The following is a 16,411-nucleotide window of genomic DNA, read 5'->3' as shown; positions in this document are numbered from 1 at the left end:
TTAATGGACCAATAATAAAACTAATGTTTAAAATGTATCTTGAAAAATGTCTTCTAATAACATCACATCACTTTATTTTTTATTGTATATTGGAGATTAAAACATTTATTATCACATGTTAATTAACAGGATGAGAAAAGTTATTCAGTTTCTGTTTTTCTTCTCGTGGTTTAATGAATATTGTGTTTGTTGTTTTCTTTTACAGTAAGATATAATTTTTTTAGGTCTGAGCTGAAAATGAAAACATCAGAACTAAAATCTATGAGACGTTGAAACATTTATTAAAACATAAAACTGCAGTTTATGTACAAACATGACAAACACATGAAACACTTTGTTGCCATCAAACAACGTTAAGGTGCAAAAGTTTAATACTGATATCAATAAAATCTGTCATTCTGACGTCAGAGTGAACTTTGACCTGCTTCAGCCTCCGTACCAACACCGAGCACGAGACTGGTCCCGGGTCAGATCCGGTTCCACTGGTCCCGGGTCAGATCCGGTTCCACTGGTCCCGGGTCAGATCCGATTCAGTTTGTTCTGGGTCATTTGAACCAGCAGCTCGGAGTATTTCTCCAGCAGAGACATTGTCCCTTCGTCCTGTAGACCCCGCCCCTCTCCCTGAAGGACCGCCTGTGGACCAGAGAGGGCTTCGCTGCCCCGCCCCTCTCCCTGAAGGACCGCCTGTGGACCAGAGAGGGCTTCGCTGCCCCGCCCCTCTCCCTGAAGGACCGCCTGTGGACCAGAGAGGGCTTCACTGCCCCGCCCCTCTCCCTGTAAACCCTGCCCCTCTCCCTGCAGGACGACATGCAGCTCATAGTGGACGAAAACAAACGCCTCCTGCAGGACGGACGACATCTGAAGACGCCGCTCAGCGATGAGCTGCAGGAGGAAGAAACAACAACAAAACATACGTGAAATAAATGAATAAATCTGAAGCTTAAAGGAAAGCGTGAGGGGGGGCATTGAGTTTCAGCCATCAATGTGACTACAACATGCTACAAACAGACCACAACGAAACGGAAGTGTTTCCAGAGGACACTTAGAAGTGATGCACATGTCTGCACGCGCCTGTTGTTGTTGCCGTGGATTTTGACTGACAGCGCCGTTAAGGTTCTCTTTCCGTCAGTGGTGTTGGAAAATGAGATAAAGATATTTTGATTTATTAAAACATTGTGGCATTGAGCGACTCTGGAGAAAAACGTGTTTCTCTTGTCATTGTTGTTGTGATGTCACTGCTCTGACCCGGGAGTCCGACCGCCGAGTGCCTGCACGCCTCTTAACGTGTAGACGAGTGATGTTTAAAAACTGCTCAGTGTCGTGTGGTTCGGTCCGCACCTTCATTTTGGTTACTGAACCTGGGCTGAGCCGAAAACCCGGATTCTTTTTTCGCAGCACACAGAACCGACAGCTGATGGTGAGGAAATATTTGCAGATTTTTACAAAAAAGTGTTTCGCTTTAGAATCTGCTCACTGCCCCTTTGATGTGCTGTGTTCAGGTCGGTTTTCTAAACGCTGCAAACGTGTGTTGTCAAATTGATGAAGAAGTTTTCTCAGGTTGCAGTGCTGTGAGCTCTCAGGGCTCCATACAGTAACATATACAGTCAGTCACAGTAACAGTCAGTAATGAACCTTTCTGTGGAGGCGAGCCGCTCGTCTCGCTGTCTGTCTCAGCTCGTTGGCGACCTGCTGACACTGCTGCAGACTCACCGACTCGTTTTCACCTGCAACAACAGACATCCTGACGCTTCAACCTCCGTCCTGAAGGAGGCGCCAGAGGCGTCGCACCACGTGATACACACACAGGAAGTTACCTGTCTGTCGGGGGCCTTCTGACAGTGGACAGGAGGAAGTGGGTGGGGCACATGAGGAAGTGGGCGGGGCACCAGAGGTAGAGTCTGATTCTGCGATGGACATATCAAAGACAAACTGATGACTTGGTGACAATAATAACATTATAACTCAGAGAAAAAGTGAAAAAGTTTTAAAGTAAAACTTCCGATATTTTCAGAAAAAAATAATATTTCAATATTTTAAGAGTTGTTATGGAACATTTGATGACAAATGTAATTTTGTCACTAATTTAAAGAAAAACGTCATTAATAAAAAAGTGTCAGAATGGGACATCACAGATTTACCCACAAACCCCTTCTTCTCACCTCGATCGTCCTCCTGCCTGGAGACAGAGCAGGAGGTGATGTCAGACTTGATGATGTCACGTTTGGTGGGCGTGACGGAGGGGGCGGGGCTCACGATGATGAGCGTTTGGCTCTGATTTGTCGGCGTCTCCTCGCTGCTGCTGCCGACACTCCACCTGCTGGCTCCGCCCTGTGACGGCTCCTCAGTGGGCGTGCCCAACGCCTGGGGGCTCGCCATGAGAGGCTGATACTTCTGGGAGGACGGAGCATCGCTGACGGACGACGACAAACAGAAACACGAATTCACAGTTTTAGAATTCACAGTTTAAACTTTATTCAAACATCTAAACATCATGACTTTGTTGTCGAAGCATTAAAACTTGTGATCTGTTGATGATATTTTCTTGTCAAAACAATCGACTTTGTCTTGAATTTAAATATGTTGGTTGTGTCTGTTACCTGCTCTGGTCCTCAGGACGATCCGGACCAGGCAGTGGCTCCGAGGACAGGGAGGGGGAGGGGGGGTCCTGGCTCACTTTGGCCCTGGAGCTGGCCGTGGTCCCCAGGTATCCGAGCCGCGGCGCCACCCCCGGCTGGACTGTAGACATCACGCCGCTCCGGGAGTCAACGTCTGATTGGGTGTGAAGAGCAGAAGGTCAGGTGACAGGGTTAGGGTTAGGGGGGCGGAGCAGGTGAGTGCCCTTTGACCCAGTGAGTAAAAGGAGGAATGAGTGAAGTTCAGAAGCTGCTGAGTCTCTTTCGACCGGGACCAGGACCGAGTCCAAGTCAAATTATCATGTGAGTTTTACAGCAGAGAGAAAACCCAGAGGACGACACCAAACACCCGTGTCCAAACAAACACACACACACACCTCCCAGTGGCGCTCTGCACTGGAACACCACCACAGTGTGGCGGCGGCGGCGTGTTGGGCGGCGAAGGGGCTGATGGGATATCGTGCAGGAAGCTCTTCTACGGAGGACAGACGGGCTGCCTCTCACTGTCGCACACACACACACACACACACACACACACACACACACACACACACACACACACACACACACACACACACACACACACACACACACACACACACACACACACACACACACACACACACACACACACAAACACAAACACAAACCCCCCCCCCCCCCCCTCTGGTTGGGGTACGTTTGAAACGATATGTCGTTGCTTCCTCGCTCGGCATCCTCAGACTCCAGTATAAGTTCAAAGGTCAGCATGGCGTTGTCGAGACGATGAACAGAACTCACCTCCGTGTGTGTGTGACTGTGTGTTCTCCTCCCGAGTAGACTCACTTGACGCCGCGTCGCTGCTCGACTCTACGTTCACCTGAAAACATTTATTCAACGTTCAGACGACGAATCAGCAGCTGCCGTTCAAACCATTACTGTCGCCGGCGTGTCGGGTGTCTCGTGAGGAGACCACGTCTCCGTACAAACATGGCGGTGGTGTTGACGCTAATGAGGTGTGAGCGTCCGTACCGATGCGTCAACGTCGTTCTCCTCCGAGATCCTGGTCGGGACGGAGATGGGAGGCGGAGCTCGACTTGGCCAGGCCCTGAGGACACAGCAGTGACAAACAGTCATCGTCAACAACAACCAAACAAGCTCACCGACCCGACCCGACCCCCCCCTCCGGGTCAAAGGTCACAGCCTCAGCTCAGGCCACCGACCTGAGTCTGTCCTGGAAGCGCGACAGGAAGCGGGCGGAGATGCTGAGTCGCGGGTTCAGGAAGTGTTTCTCCTCCGGAGGCTGCAGTGTCCTGAGGTCAGTGTCGAACTTCTCTGAAAGGTCAAAGGTCGCAGACAGTGTGTGAGTCAATGATGTAAGGATGACATGAACTGTGTCTCTGCGACGGCCACGCTGACCACGTGTCGTCCGTACCGTCGTTCAGACTCGATGCCAGAGTGTCAAAGTGATTCCTCAGAGAGTTTCTGTCGTCGTCATCGTCTGGACCCAGACTGCCCGCGGAGCTGCCCTGACTCAGAGAGTCGGTGTCTGCGACGCCACCACAGGAAACACAGGAAGTGCCACGTTAATATCTCTCCCTCATCGTTTCAGCTTTACCCTAGTTCCCCGTCACAAACATCCAGTGAAATGATCTGAGGTCTGACCGGCGTCGTGCGGCTGCTCCAGACTTCCCGCGGACCCCTCAGAGCAGGCGGAGTCTGGACTCAGCTGAGTACTCCACACTGGCTCCACCCCCTGACCTTCGACCTCCAGCTGGGTCAAGCAGCGCTGCGGGTCAGTCACAGCTTCAACGTCAAACTCCCTGAAAGAGACACAACGTACATTAACAAGCAGCAGCTTCAGCACCAGGTCCGTCTGTGTTCGTGTTGGAGCTGCAGTGCCATCGCTCACCTGTCGGCAGCGCTGCTGCTGCTCTGGTCACCTGAAGCCTGCAGCACCTGAGCATCATCACAGTCAGGAATCTGTGCATTGGACAGTTTCTTCCACCATGATAAGATAATAGCGTCTCTTTTGATTCACACCCGTTCTTCCTGCTCCGAGCTTCAGTTTATAGAAATATAGAAAATAATGAAACAAGGTTTGAAAATGAGTCAGTCACCTGATCTCCACACTCACCTCGACCTCCTCCTCCTCCCCCAGCAGACTCTCCAGACTCTGAGGGTGGAAGTCTTCCTCCTCCTCCTCCTCCTCCTCCTCCTCCTCCTCCTCCTCCTCCTCCTCCTCCTCCTGACTCTTGGTGGGACTCGGGGAGAAGTTGGAGCAGATGGTCAGAGGGTTCAGCTGCTCCGTCCACCGACTGCGCACCTGACGAGGCTCAGCGGCCGATTGGACGGCGGCGGAGTCTCCGCCCTGACCCTGCTGAACAACACGCAACACAGCTGAGCTGTGTCATAAAGCCCCTGATGGGTCAACCTGTACATCGGTGGAACACTTGAGTGTCACACTGACCAGTTTCCTGAACCACATGGGAAGTTTCCCGTTGGTCTGAAGAAGCCGAACGTCTGAAACACAAAGAGCAACACGATGAAACACTCGTCAATCAGATTGTCACTGATCAATATTCACTCCTCTTCTTCTTCCTCCTCTTCACCGTGAGCAGAGTTCAGTCTGCCTGGAGTGCTGAGCTCCTCCTCCTCCTCCTCTTCCTCCCTCTGCTGCGGCTCAGACGAGGGAACAGTGATGAAGGTTTCTCTCCTGGAACCACACGACCGACATTAAATCACATGAAATGTTGCAGTTCACTCAGACGAACTCGACGCAGACAAACGTGTCACACCTGATGTTTGGCTGTTTGGTTTCAGGTGCAACTTTCAGTCGGAGGCCCCGCCTCTTCCTCATGGTGGCGGTCATCTGAGAGTCCAACCGCCACACGAACACACAACTACACACAGTTAGAAACAGAGTCTTCATGGTGCGTTCACACCGGGAGTAGATCACATACAAAGTCAACGCAAAAAATGCAAATAGACGAAAATTTCGAGAAATATTTGCGTGTCGCGTTTACGCCATATCAATGAGCGTTGAGATCCTCCATCCCTCACTGTCGCCAGATGTCCTTTCAGTGTATCATGACGGAGGATCACTACTGTCGCTGTGTGTGTGTGTGTGCGCGTGTGTGTGTGTGAGCGAGCAGAACGACCGAGTGAAGAAGGCGAAGGCTCGGCAGGAAGTGAACCAGGAAGTTGGACGCTAGCTAGTCAGCCCCAGTTAGCACAACCACTTTGTGTAGCTTTGCCATCTGCATACCTGTCTGACTTGTTTTCCTTCAAGAGTTCATGTTTACCTGTGTGTGTGTACGTGTTCAGATGAGGTTTGTCGGAGAAAGAACGGGCAAATATTTGCGTGAATGACCAAATGTTTTCTCACAACGTGAATATTCTCATCGCGCTTGGTGTGAACGCAGCATGGGAGACACTGACCTGTCTCCTGACACGGTGATGAGGTGTCTGCAGTCCTGAGTGAACCTCATGCAGGTGACGATCTCTGAGGACACAGACGACACAAGATGTCAAACACCCGGATGAGAGACGCCAACGCGTCTTTTCTGCAGGTGAGCTGGATCTACTCACCCGAGTGTCCGAACAGGGTGGCGACGCACTCTCCTGACTCGTAGTCAGAGACGGTGATGTTTTTATCTGAGCAGCTGGTGGCAAAGAAACTTCCCGATGGATCCATCTGAACCTGCAGGTGACACCGAGTGAGAGCCAATCAGATCACTGCACTGCAGAGGACTCGAATGCCATCGTCATCAGCACCAACCAAAATATAATCACACCTTTAGCAGAGCTCCTTCATCGCTGGACGAGCCTTTCAAACACTTCTTCAACTTCCCGGTTTCCACGCTGTAAACCCTAAAACAACAGAAACATCAGCTTCAGCAGATCAGCTGCTCCAGAGATCCGACACCACCACGCGTTTTCCTTACCGGACGTTTCGGTCGTGACAGGCGATGGCCACGTGCGTCCTCGACGAATCCAAATCCATGTCGTACAACGTGGTCTTCTCCACCACGTGATGGCTCCTGGAAAACGACAAACCCTCCGCCGTCTGGACCGCAGCACGCCATTGGTTCATTCACAGGGAATCATGGGAAATAGGAAGAGAATGTTTCTGATCAAAGCCCCAACAGAACTCCATAAACATTTCTTCAGAATGTAACGTGTACTCTGACCTACCTGCTCAGCCCTCTGGAAGTAGATGCTTTTGTCGGCTCCACAACTCACCATCCTCAGCTCCGGACTCTCACCTGGAGCAGAGGTACAGAACTGTCAGCTCACTGAGGATCCTGATTGGTTCAAAGGATATGAACAATACAACTTTCTGCCTCCTCCATCACCAGCACATGGTTTGTGTCCCTCTCCCTCTAGACTCTCCCTATAGACCCTCCCTCTCCCTCTACATCTAGACTCTCCCTCTAGACCCTCCCTCTCCCTCTACATCTAGACTCTCCCTCTAGACCCTCCCTCTCCCTCTACATCTAGACTCTCCCTCTAGACCCTCCCTCTCCCTCTAGACTCTCCCTCTAGACCCTCCCTCTCCCTCTCCCTCTAGACTCTCCCTCTAGACCCTCCCTCTCCCTCTCCCTCTAGACTCTCCCTCTACATCTAGACTCTCCCTCTCGACTCTCCCTCTCCCTCTAGACTCTCCCTCTCGACTCTCCCTCTACATCTAGACCCTCCCTCTCCCTCTAGACTCAACCTCTAGACTCTCCCTCTCCCTCTAGACTCTCCCTCTACATCTAGACTCTCCCTCTCGACTCTCCCTCTCCCTCTAGACTCTCCCTCTACATCTAGACCCTCCCTCTCCCTCTAGACTCAACCTCTAGACTCTCCCTCTCCCTCTAGACTCTCCCTCTACATCTAAACTCTCCCTCTCGACTCTCCCTCTCCCTCTAGACTCTCCCTCTACATCTAGACCCTCCCTCTCCCTCTAGACTCTCCCTCTAGACTCTCCCTCTACATCTAGACTCTCCCTCTCGACTCTCCCTCTACATCTAGACTCTCCCTCTGGACTCTCCCTCTACATCTAGACTCTCCCTCTAGACTCTCCCTCTACATCTAGACTCTCCCTCTTGACTCTCCCTCTCGACTCTCCCTCTACATCTAGACTCTCCCTCTCCCTCTAGACTCTCCATCTACATCTAGACTCTCCCTCTAGACTCTCCCTCTCGACTCTCCCTCTACATCTAGACTCTCCCTCTAGACTCTCCCTCTCGACTCTCCCTCTACATCTAGACTCTCCCTCTCGACTCTCCCTCTACATCTAGACTATCCCTCTACATCAAAACTCTCCCTCTCCCTCTAGACTCTCCCTCTACATCTAGACTCTCCCTCTAGACTCTCCATCTACATCTAGAGTCTCACTCTCCCTCTACATCTAGACTCTCCCTCTAGACTCTCGCTCTCCCACTAGAGTCTCCCTCTACATCTAGACTCTCGCTCTCCCACTAGAGTCTCCCTCTACATCTAGACTCTCCCTCTAGACTCTCGCTCTCCCACTAGAGTCTCCCTCTACATCTAGACTCTCCCTCTCCCTCTAGAGTCTCCCTCTACATCTAGACTCTCCCTCTCCCTCTAGACTCTCCCTCTACATCTAGACTCCCCCTCTCCCTCTAGACTCTCCCTCTAGACTCTCCCTCTAGACTCTCCCACTAGAGTCTCCCTCTACATCTAGACTCTCCCTCTCCCTCTAGACTCTCCCTCTACATCTAGACTCTCCCTCTAGACTCTCCATCTACATCTAGACTCTCCCTCTCCCTCTAGACTCTCCCTCTACATCTAGACTCTCCCTCTAGACCCTCCCTCTCCCTCTAGACTCTCCCTCTACATCTAGACTCTCCCTCTCCCTCTAGACTCTCCCTCTACCTCTAGACTCTCCCTCTAGACTCTCCATCTACATCTAGACTCTCCCTCTCCCTCTAGACTCTCCCTCTACATCTAGACTCTCCCTCTACATCTAGACTCTCCCTCTCCCTCTAGACTCTCCCTCTACATCTAGACTCTCCCTCTACATCTAGACTCTCCCTCTACATCTAGACTCTCCATCTACATCTAGACTCTCCCTCTCGACTCTCCCTCTAGACTCTCCCTCTACATCTCGACTCTCCCTCTACCTCTAGACTCTCACTCTAGACTCTCCATCTACATCTAGACTCTCCCTCTAGACTCTCCCTCTACATCTAGTCTCTTCCTCTCGACTCTCCCTCTACATCTAGACTCTCCCTCTCGACTCTCCCTCTACATCTAGACTCTCCCTCTAGACTCTCGCTCTCCCACTAGACTCTCCCTCTCCCTCTAGACTCTCCCTCTAGACTCTCCCTCTCCCACTAGACTCTCCCTCTCCCTCTAGACTCTCCCTCTACATCTAGACTCTCCCTCTCCCTCTAGACCCTCCCTCTACATCTAGACTATCCCTCTACATCTAGACTCTCCCTCTCCCTCTAGACTCTCCCTCTCCCTCTAGACTCTCCCTCTACCTGTGGACTCTCCCACTACCCTGGACTGTGTCACCTGTGAACTTGACGGCGGTGATGGAGGCCGAGTGGTCGTTCAGAGTCTGTTCCAGACTGTAGTTCTTGTCCAGGTTGAAGACGTGGATGAGTCGGTCCCTGCTGGCCGACGCCAACAGCTTCACACCTGAAAGGACGTCAGAGTCTCAGGTGTCACACCTGCGCTGACAACCTTACAATAATAACTTTGTTTACACAGCACTTTGCAAAAGAAACATTTCAAGTCGTTCGAGAATTAAAATAGGACGTGAAACAGATCAGATTTAAGTTGAAAGCAGCGATGATCAGGCCGACATATGAAACATTTCCTGTGTCCAGCGGAATAAACTTAAATCAGATGGTTTCGGTCCACCTGAGGTCTTACCTGTGGACGTAGGCGAGAACTCCAGACACAAAACCTCAGAGTCGTGAGCCTCGATTTTCACCAGCTCATCCAGAAACTCCAGAGCAAAGATACTGAAGAGACAGAGGGAGGAGGAAGGTGAGCATCATCCTCCTCCTCCACCTCCCATCATACACCTGTGTGTGTGTGTGTGTGTGTCTCACCGCAGGTTTCCACAGCGGTCTCCAGCTGCCAGGTGTCGTCCATCAGGACTGATACTCAACACTCTGATCCCAGACTTCCCATCAGCCCCTGCTGCCTCCCCCCTCTCCCCCTCCCCCTGCAGGTGCTGCGTGTTCTCCCCCACGTACAGAATCTTTAACAGGTCCTGAAATACAACAGACTGAGTCAGTCAGTCAGAGTGTGTGTCAGTCAGAGTGTGTCAGTGTGCGTGTGTGTGTGTGTGTGTGTGTGTGTCTTACGTTGCTGTACAGGTTGCTGTATGTGTTGGGGGCGTTGGGGGCGTCGGCCTGCCACAGTCTGATGGTATTGTCAGAGGAACAGGTGAGGAAGGAGGAGGGAGGCAGACAGGCCTGAGACTCGTCTGACAGCTGAGGATACACCTGAGACACAGTCACACCTTCTATTACCTGAGGTACTTCTGTTAGTACCTGCACTACTTATGTTAGTACCTGAAGTACTTCTGTCAGTACCTGGAAAACTTCTGGAGTACTTCTAGTAGTGAGGCAATTACACTTTGTTCTGGTAAGACTGGAAGTATTTTAACAACGCAAGTATTTCTACAAGTACGGGATGTAAGAAGGTAGAAAGCAAAGGTGTCTGGTAATACTGACAGTACTCATGTAGTAATATAGAGGTATATCTTGTACAAGTAATAGTATTTCAGGTTGTACTTGTAAAAAGTCATGTCACTATAATCTTAAGTATTTCAGTACTACCTTGCAGTATTGTCAGTACTACCTGGCAGTATTGTCAGTACTACCTGGCAGTATTATAAGTACTACCTGGCAGTGTTGTCATTAATACCTGGCGGTATTGTCAGTACTACCTGGCGGTACCCCTGTGGCTGCACTCACCTCGACGCTCCACACACAGCTGCTGTGGTAGAGGGCGGAGTAGAGCTTCCCCACGTTCCTCACGTCCTTCACATCCCACACGTAAACACTATGGTCGTTGTAGATGCAGGTCAGCTGTTTGGCAGTGGTGTCAAAGGTCAGAGCCAACGTGTCGGGGAACTGAGCAGCTGGACTGGCAGGTAACAGAGAGCAGGGCATCATGGGATTGACCAGTGTTTTTTCCTAACGCAGTGTTTATTGTGTACTTGCTGCGTAGTGCACTATTTGTACCCGTGTTGAACGGCCTCAGTGAGGTCGACGCCCAGTCGGTGAGGTCGCTGCAGCGTGGTGACGTACTGCAGGTTGGACGGACTGAACACTCGGACCACTCCGTCAGCACAACCACAGAAGATAAAGTCCTTACTGATGGTCAGACAGCTCGCCGACGACGTCTGACAACAACAACAACAACGAAGACGAGTTAAACATGAAGAACATTTGTTCGTTAAAGTTTTTAAAGTTTGTGTCTGGTCACGACCTTCAGGTTGACCCAGGCCTCCAGCTGTCGGCTGCTGTTGAACAGACACAGGAGACCGGAGCTGGTGATGCAGTAGGTGCTGGACGCCATTAGGCCATGCCCACACGCCACCCCGCTGAACACGCTGTTCTTATGATCACCAAGCAACCCCGAGCGACCAATCAGAGGCACCGTGCTGTTCACCTGGGGACGGGGAGGAAGAAAAACAAAATCGTGAGAGAGGAGAAGAAGGTGAATTGGGCTGTGATTGGCCTAGCCCCGGCTGAGCTGTGATTGGCTGCTGGTACCCTTCGTTCTCTGGACGCGTCCAGGTACCAGAACTTGACGTGTCGGTTTCCTGCCGTGACGAAGTAACTGTTGTCCTGAGAGAATGAGACTGAGGAAACTCTGCTGGACACTTTGTTGGAGGCGATGACGGAACCTTTCTGTTCAGACACACAGACAACAATACGTCACATCATCTATAATCTCCACACACACACACACACACACACACACACACACACACACACACACACACACACACACACACACACACACACACACACACACACACACACACACACACACACACACACACACACACACACACACACACACACACACACACACACACACACACACACAGACTGTATATAAAGACGATCACTGTCAGTGATCGTCTTTATATAGTCAGTGATCTTATTAATATACAGTCAGTGATCGTCTTTATATATAGTCAGTGATCTTATTAATATACAGTCAGTGATCGTCTTTATATACAGTCAGTGATCTTATTAATATACAGTCAGTAATTGTCTTTATATACAGTCACCGATCGTCTTTATATACAGTCACTGATCGTCTATCGTCTTTATATACAGTCTCTGATCGTCCCCACTACCCAACTTACCGATATACACTGACTGTATATCGGTTAGTCTCAGAACTACCGTAAAATGTCTGATTCAGTTATTGATTGTTAATCATTAATGATCATTTATGAGTGGAGTGATGTGTTGTTTGTGTCCTCACCCTCCAGTCCCACACACTGACGGTCATGTCGTGTTGGTAACCCACGGAGACGATGTAGCAGCTGTTGGTGGAGAACGCCACGCAGGAAACCCCATATTTATGAGACTGGACCTCGGCCACCTGACCTCCACCGACCTCCCACACCCGCACACAGGGCATGTGACCGCTCTGACACACACACACACACACACACACACACACACACACACACACACACACACACACACACACACACACACACACACACACACACACACACACACACACACACACACACACACACACACACACACACACACACACACACACACACACAATGTTCCCTCTGTAGGTTAGTAGATTTCCTCATTAAATGGCTATAACGTTGTTTTTCATTAACATCCACAAATTATTCTCAGAAATCTATTTGTGTCTTTGTGCAGATCCAGTTATTAATGAAGCTGGTTTCACCCTGGTCAGACTCACCTCACCAGTGACCAAGTGTTTCCCATCGTGAGAGAAGGAAACAGCACTGAAGGGTTTTCTGTAACACATGACATCATCTTTCTTTATACAGTCGCTGATCGTCTTTATATACAGTCAGTGATCGTCTTTATATACAGTCTCTGATCGTTTTTATATACAGTCACTGATCATCTTCATATACAGTCAGTGATCATCTTTATATACAGTCAGTGATCGTCTTTATATACAGTCAGTGATCGTCTTCATATACAGTCACTGATCGTCTTTTTATACAGTCGCTGATCGTCTTTATATACAGTCACTGATCGTCTTTATATACAGTCTCTGATCGTCTTTATATACAGTCACTGATCGTCTTTATATACAGTCACTGATCGTCTTTATATACAGTCTCTGATCGTCTTTATATACAGTCTATGATCGTCTTCATATACAGTCACTGATCATCTTTATATACAGTCAGTGATCGTCTTTATATACAGTCAGTGATCATCTTCATATACAGTCAGTGATGGTCTTTATATACAGTCAGTGATGGTCTTTATATACAGTCAGTGATGGTCTTTATATACAGTCAGTGATCGTCTTTATATACAGTCAGTGATCGTCTTTATATACAGTCAGTGATGGTCTTTATATACAGTCAGTGATGGTCTTTATATACAGTCACTGATCGTCTTCATATACAGTCAGTGATCGTCTTTATATACAGTCACTGATCGTCTTCATATACAGTCAGTGATCGTCTTTATATACAGTCACTGATCGTCTTTATATACAGTCACTGATCGTCTTTATATACAGTCAGTGATCGTCTTTATATACAGTCAGTGATCGTCTTTATATGCAGTCAGTGGTCGTCTTTATATACAGTCAGTGGTCGTCTTTATTTACAGTCTCTGACTGCTTTATATACAGTCACCGATCATCTGTTGATCCTGATTGGACGACAGATGTGGGCGTGGCTCTACCTGGATGTGTTGATGATGTGACTCTGCTTGTTGTTCTTCGGGTGCAGCAGCACGATGACGCAGCTGAGACACAGACGGAACAACAGACGTCAGCACAGTGTCAGTACCTGTACAGGTGAGTCAGAAGGGGCGTGGCTTACCCTGCAGGATAGGCGATGAGCCCAGAGTTGGGGTCAGAGGTCAAACCACTACTGCTGGCCGTGCTGAGACCGAGAACCTTGTCCAGACTCACCTGGAACCACAACAACAGACTGTCAGTGAGGAGTGTCTATAGTTCACTGAGTCTGTAGTCACTGAGTGACACTGAGTCTGTAGTCACTGACTGATACTGTGTCTGTAGTTACTGACTGACACAAGTCTGTAGTTACTGAGTGACACGAGTCTGTAGTCACTGAGTGACACTGAGTCTGTAGTCACTGACTGACACTGAGTCTGTAGTTACTGACTGACACGAGTCTGTAGTCACTGAGTGACACTGAGTCTGTAGTCACTGACTGACACTGAGTCTGTAGTTACTGACTGACACTGTGTCTGTAGTTACTGAGTGTCACTGAGTCTGTAGTTACTGACCGACACTGTGTCTGTAGTCACTGAGTGACACTGAGTCTGTAGTCACTGACTGACACTGAGTCTGTAGTCACTGACTGACACTGTGTCTGTAGTTCACTGAGTCTGTAGTAACTGAGTGACACTGAGTCTGTAGTTACTGAGTGACACTGAGTCTGTAGTTACTGACTGACACTGTGTCTGTAGTTACTGACTGACACTGAGTCTGTAGTTCACTGAGTCTGTAGTAACTGAGTGACACTGAGTCTGTAGTTACTGACTGACACTGAGTGTGTAGTCACTGACTGACACTGAGTCTGTAGTTACTGACTGACACTGAGTGTGTAGTCACTGACTGACACTGAGTCTGTAGTTACTGACTGACACTGAGTCTGTAGTTACTGACTGACACTGAGTCTGTAGTTACTGAGTGACACAGTGTCTGTAGTTACTGAGTGACACAGTGTCTGTAGTTACTGAGTGACACAGTGTCTGTAGTTACTGACTGACACTGTGTCTGTAGTCACTGAGTGACACTGAGTCTGTAGTTACTGACTGACACTGAGTCTGTAGTAACTGAGTGACTCTGAGTCTGTAGTTACTGACTGACACTGAGTCTGTAGTTACTGACTGACACTGTGTCTGTAGTTACTGAGTGACATGAGTCTGTAGTTACTGAGTCTGTAGTTACTGACTGACACTGAGTCTGTAGTTACTGACTGACACTGTGTCTGTAGTTACTGAGTGACACGAGTCTGTAGTTACTGAGTCTGTAGTTACTGAGTGACACGAGTCTGTAGTTACTGAGTGACACGAGTCTGTAGTTACTGACTGACACTGAGTCTGTAGTTACTGACTGACACTGAGTCTGTAGTTACTGAGTGACACGAGTCTGTAGTTACTGACTGACACTGTGTCTGTAGTTACTGACTGACACTGAGTCTGTAGTTACTGACTGACACTGTGTCTGTAGTTACTGAGTGACACGAGTCTGTAGTTACTGAGTGACACTGAGTCTGTAGTTACTGAGTGACACTGAGTCTGTAGTTCACTAACTGACACTGAGTCTGTAGTTACTGAGTGACACTGAGTCTGTAGTTACTGACTGACACTGTGTCTGTAGTTACTGAGTGACACGAGTCTGTAGTTACTGAGTGACACGAGTCTGTAGTTACTGAGTGACACGAGTCTGTAGTTACTGAGTGACACTGAGTCTGTAGTTCACTAACTGACACTGTGTCTGTAGTTACTGAGTGACACTGAGTCTGTAGTTACTGACTGACACTGTGTCTGCAGTTACTGACTGACACTGAGTCTGTAGTTACTGAGTGACACTGAGTCTGTAGTTACTGACTGACACTGAGTCTGTAGTTACTGACTGACACTGAGTCTGTAGTTACTGAGTGACACTGAGTCTGTAGTTACTGACTGACACTGAGTCTGTAGTTACTGACTGACACTGAGTCTGCAGTTGTCTGTGACCGTGTCCGTTGTTTCCAGGTAGGTTCTGCTGCTTCAGTCTGTAGCTCGTCTGTAGCTTGTTGCTGTGAAACTTGACTAAAGTTCTGTGACTCGTGTTTTAATCTTTTAATTTAATATAAAACGATTGTTCGAGTCGTGACGTGTTTTTTCTGCGCGGTTCTTCCGGTTCGTCGTGATTCTTCAAAGCAGCGGAGCTAGCGGACTGTGATGCTAACACTTAGCTCTGTTAGCAGTTAGCTCTGTTAGCCTCGGATCGTACCCGGCCGCTGGGCGTCTTCTTCGGCTGGCTCTGGCGGCTCTGGCGGCTCTTCCTGCCCGCAGGCTGTCTCCTCTTCGCGGGGTCCGCTCCCTCCGCCATGACGCCCGCCTCACTTTCACTCTGACGAAGTTCTCCAGGAAGTTAGAACGACACGTTCGACAAACCCGGGACAGAACGAAGAGGCTCAACACTGCGGGGCTGGTCCGTGCGAGCCCGCCGAGGCGAAGCAGGGGCGGGTCACTTTGTTACAACTCTCCGCTGGTGGTGATGATGGAGGACTAGCTTAGCTTCATGCTAACAACCGAAGAAACCTGACACTTCTTCTCTGCGGCGGGACTCCGGTTCGAACTGAGCTCCGCCCACTGTCCCCTCAACCGACCAATAGGCAGACAGGGCCCCGCCCCCTTACCAAAAACAACCTATGGACACGCGAGGAAGCCAAAGTCCCGGCCACTGCCGGACAGCCGACCAATCAGCGTCGTTAATTTACCATATAACCTTTCCGATCATAACTCATAACAGAGAAATCGTGAACATGACGATGTTACAACATCTGATCGTAACTCATAACATGTTTTTAAAAAAAAACTGTCAAA

General features: G+C 49.4%; 1 protein-coding gene across 6 annotated transcripts; it reads right to left on the bottom strand.

Annotated features, from left to right (window-relative positions):
• Positions 1-260: 260 nt before the first annotated feature.
• wdr62 (WD repeat domain 62) lies at positions 261-16,158 on the bottom strand. 6 transcript variants are annotated; one of them, XM_047335474.1, is made up of 34 exons: positions 15,816-16,158; positions 13,669-13,760; positions 13,529-13,591; positions 12,558-12,615; positions 12,093-12,260; positions 11,366-11,503; positions 11,079-11,261; positions 10,832-10,992; positions 10,562-10,733; positions 9,947-10,087; positions 9,689-9,867; positions 9,507-9,598; positions 9,144-9,269; positions 6,810-6,880; positions 6,560-6,681; positions 6,410-6,485; positions 6,204-6,315; positions 6,054-6,117; positions 5,411-5,515; positions 5,225-5,328; positions 5,083-5,135; positions 4,750-4,992; positions 4,525-4,595; positions 4,278-4,435; positions 4,048-4,161; positions 3,836-3,947; positions 3,645-3,720; positions 3,414-3,492; positions 3,011-3,136; positions 2,598-2,769; positions 2,160-2,410; positions 1,815-1,904; positions 1,633-1,724; positions 261-882 (listed from the first exon to the last, which is right to left on the bottom strand). In XM_047335474.1, exons 1-34 carry the CDS (start codon positions 15,912-15,914, stop codon positions 520-522), a joined length of 4,326 nt encoding a protein of 1,441 aa, XP_047191430.1. In that variant the 5' UTR covers positions 15,915-16,158; the 3' UTR covers positions 261-519. The 6 variants fall into 6 exon arrangements, with proteins under 6 accessions (XP_047191430.1, XP_047191433.1, XP_047191431.1 ...); XM_047335477.1 differs by having other exon boundaries at positions 4,525-4,571; XM_047335475.1 differs by having other exon boundaries at positions 4,750-4,989.
• Positions 16,159-16,411: the final 253 nt, after the last annotated feature.

This window comes from Scophthalmus maximus, chromosome 11 (genome assembly GCF_022379125.1).
Source record: "Scophthalmus maximus strain ysfricsl-2021 chromosome 11, ASM2237912v1, whole genome shotgun sequence".
NCBI lineage: Eukaryota > Metazoa > Chordata > Actinopteri > Pleuronectiformes > Scophthalmidae > Scophthalmus > Scophthalmus maximus.
The sequence above is the reverse complement of the archived record's forward strand: the minus strand, read 5'-3'. Positions and strand labels throughout refer to the sequence as shown.

Excerpts from the sequence above, each read along its gene's own strand:
- wdr62 (XM_047335474.1), bottom strand. The coding sequence starts at position 15,914 with ATGGCGGAGGGAGCGGACCCCGCGAAGAGGAGACAGCCTGCGGGCAGG. Across the intron at positions 10,088-10,561 it reads GCTGTGTGTGGAGCGTCGAG|GTGTATCCTCAGCTGTCAGA; the intron begins GTGAGTGCAGCC and ends ACTGTGTCTCAG. Across the intron at positions 9,270-9,506 it reads GTTCTCGCCTACGTCCACAG|GTGTGAAGCTGTTGGCGTCG; the intron begins GTAAGACCTCAG and ends ACGTCCTTTCAG.